General features: G+C 41.5%; 1 protein-coding gene across 1 annotated transcript; it reads left to right on the top strand.

Moving 5' to 3' along the window:
- The first annotated feature begins 501 nt into the window (after nucleotides 1–501).
- Nucleotides 502–1565, top strand: LOC138883619 (nuclear localization sequence-binding protein-like). The gene is made up of 2 exons (XM_070164314.1): nucleotides 502–792; nucleotides 1278–1565. The coding sequence occupies exons 1-2, from the start codon at nucleotides 502–504 to the stop codon at nucleotides 1563–1565; spliced, it is 579 nt and encodes a 192-aa protein (XP_070020415.1).
- The last annotated feature ends 910 nt before the right edge of the window (nucleotides 1566–2475 follow it).

Raw genomic sequence — 2475 nt, 5'->3', positions numbered from 1 at the left:
AATATGACTCACTGATCTCTCACAAAATTTTCTCTATTATGGTAATTTAAGGCATGTTCAAGAGATTTCTGAATGAAGAACATGGTTCATCAGTATGGGTTCATCTGAAAGCTAAGGTATATTTTCTATACTCTGCATAATTTGAAAGATAAATATTTAAATCATGAGAAGAAGTCCTATAATTGTTCAATTCCTAGAAAATTCTATCTGTTAGCTTTGAACCGGTTTCGTCTGCCTAGAACTCTAAACCAAAAAATTTGCCTAAAATCTAGGGAAGATAAACCGATCATTCAAAAACTTAAATTTCATGTTGATTAGACCACTAATTGACCACTTCTAAAGCTGTTGTTACCTATTAAATATGTATTTCTCTTTAAATACACATCATTTCTTTTGCCATCTCCATAATTCCAAACCATCAAAAAAAAAATCCCTCTTCACTTTCACTTGCCCTCTTCTCCAAAATACTAATTCACAAATTCTCTTAAGAAACCAACGATCATGACCAACCCACAAGACAATCCCGCAACCCCTCCACCACCCACTCCCTCTAATTCATCTACACCTCCTCCACCTAATACATTTCCAAAACCCAGACTGAGAAGGGTGAAAATGCTTGCTCGAAAAACAGTAGTGTCTGGGGCAAAAGGGAAGAAATTAAATGAGAAGTTGAAGGCAAGCCAGGCCCAAAATTCCTACTCTAGCTCTGATTCTGAATCATATCAATCCGCTATTGAGGGAGAAGGACCTGGGTCTTCTGACTCTGAAAAGACTCAAGAATCCCCTTCTAAGGTAATTTCTTCTATGTCTGAAAATTTAGAAACTAGGTTTGTTCTGGTTGGGTCTGTTAAGGATGTAGAATTACCAGGGTCATGAAGGAGTGGAGGTAAAAAGAATTCTGAAAAAGAAAAAGAAAGAGAGGTTGCATGTGGTGAAGAGATGGGAAATAGGAAAATAGTAGTGCCTGCTATATGTGGGGTTGCACAAGAAAGGGTAGAAGAGAGTGGCAAGAAGTCAGGGGGAAGTGGTTCTGGGGAAGATGCTAAGGGTTGGTTAATCTGAGCACACAGAGAGATAAACCTGGTTCATCTACTGAAGAGACCCTAGCAGGCCTGCTGAAAAAGATTGGGGCAATCTATGACCCAAAGAAATGCAGAATTCCCATAACAAAAGCCCACAGTGTTCCTAAGCCTTCCAAGAAAAGAAAGGCTTCACCCCCATCAACTACCAAATTTCCATTACCAAAGGGTAGAGCTACAAGAAGCACGGTGAGGTAGAGTGAGAGTGATCTCCAGAAAGCATTAGATGAGAGTAAGAAGAAAAGGCTGGCTAAAGGAAAGGGGAAGGTTACAGAGTCCTCAGAGGATGTGGAGGTTGAGGAGATGGAACAGGTCCATCAGGAGGAAGTTCAACCAGTGGAGGTTCAGACCCCCAAGCCCAAAAAGCCCAAGACTTCTTCCAAGAAGTTTTCCTCTGTGTCTGAGGCTACTGAACATTCACTAGCCAAGAGGACAAGATCTGTTGTAAAACAAAAACAAAAACAAAATTCTGAAGATGAGGAATAGAGTGGAGAAGAAGTAGAAAATGATTCTGAAGGTGAAAAGGACAAGCTTGCCATGTTTGGCAAAAGAAAGATTTTGAAGGGTAGACTGCTGAAAGACCTGGTGGAGCCAGGAATGATGAGATTGGTGGATGCCTTAGCTGCTCAAGGGTGGAAGGACATGGTCCTTCAGATGGATGGTAGGCTAGCCAGGAATGAGATAATTGAGTTCATGGCAAATGCAGAGGTTCAGGATGGCAAGGTTAGCAGCCTGGTGAAAGGGGTTCAATTGTCCTTTGATGTAGAAAAACTTGGAGAAATCCTTGATATACCCTCTGAAGGGTTTGATGATTACACAAGGCAAAGGTGGCCTTGTCTGGACTTCTTTCCTACTGCCCTTAAGATTACCAGAAGGTTTTGTGATGTAGAGAATGTGAATGAAGCCAGGGTTGTTCAGAAAAGTGAAATGAGGCCTCAGCACAAGGTCTTATTTGAATTTTTCAATAAGTGCTTATTTCCCAGACATTAGAGAAGGCACATTGCCAATTACATGAACCTAGTTCTTATGGAGTACCTAGAAAGTGGAAGGAAAATCAATTGGCCTGCCTTCATTATCAAGATGCTAGACAGGGTCATCAATGGCTCCAAGGCTCATGCTACCCCCTATGGCTTTATTCTGACCACGGTTCTGGATAGGTTCAATGTGCCTCTGAAGAAATAGGAAATGGCCTCAAGTAAGGAAAGTTTTGGCATTAACACTCTGATTGCTTGTGACTACTTAGTCAATGCCATCCCAAATGAATCCGGTTCATCCAAGAAGACTCCTATCAACAGCAAAGTCAGAGCTCTGGTCCAGGAATGTGAATCCAAGGATGTTGAGATAGTTAGGCTCAAGGCTCGTGTGGTAGAGGTGGAATCTGAGAGGGATGCTCTCA

The sequence above is a fragment of the Nicotiana sylvestris genome, chromosome 12 (genome assembly GCF_000393655.2).
Source record: "Nicotiana sylvestris chromosome 12, ASM39365v2, whole genome shotgun sequence".
Lineage (NCBI taxonomy): Eukaryota > Viridiplantae > Streptophyta > Magnoliopsida > Solanales > Solanaceae > Nicotiana > Nicotiana sylvestris.
This window is presented reverse-complemented; position numbering and strand designations above follow the sequence as displayed.

Coding starts and splice junctions, on each gene's coding strand:
- LOC138883619 (XM_070164314.1), top strand. CDS start 502: ATGACCAACCCACAAGACAATCCCGCAACCCCTCCACCACCCACTCCC. Junction 793..1,277: donor CTCAAGAATCCCCTTCTAAG/GTAATTTCTTCT, acceptor ACGGTGAGGTAG/AGTGAGAGTGATCTCCAGAA.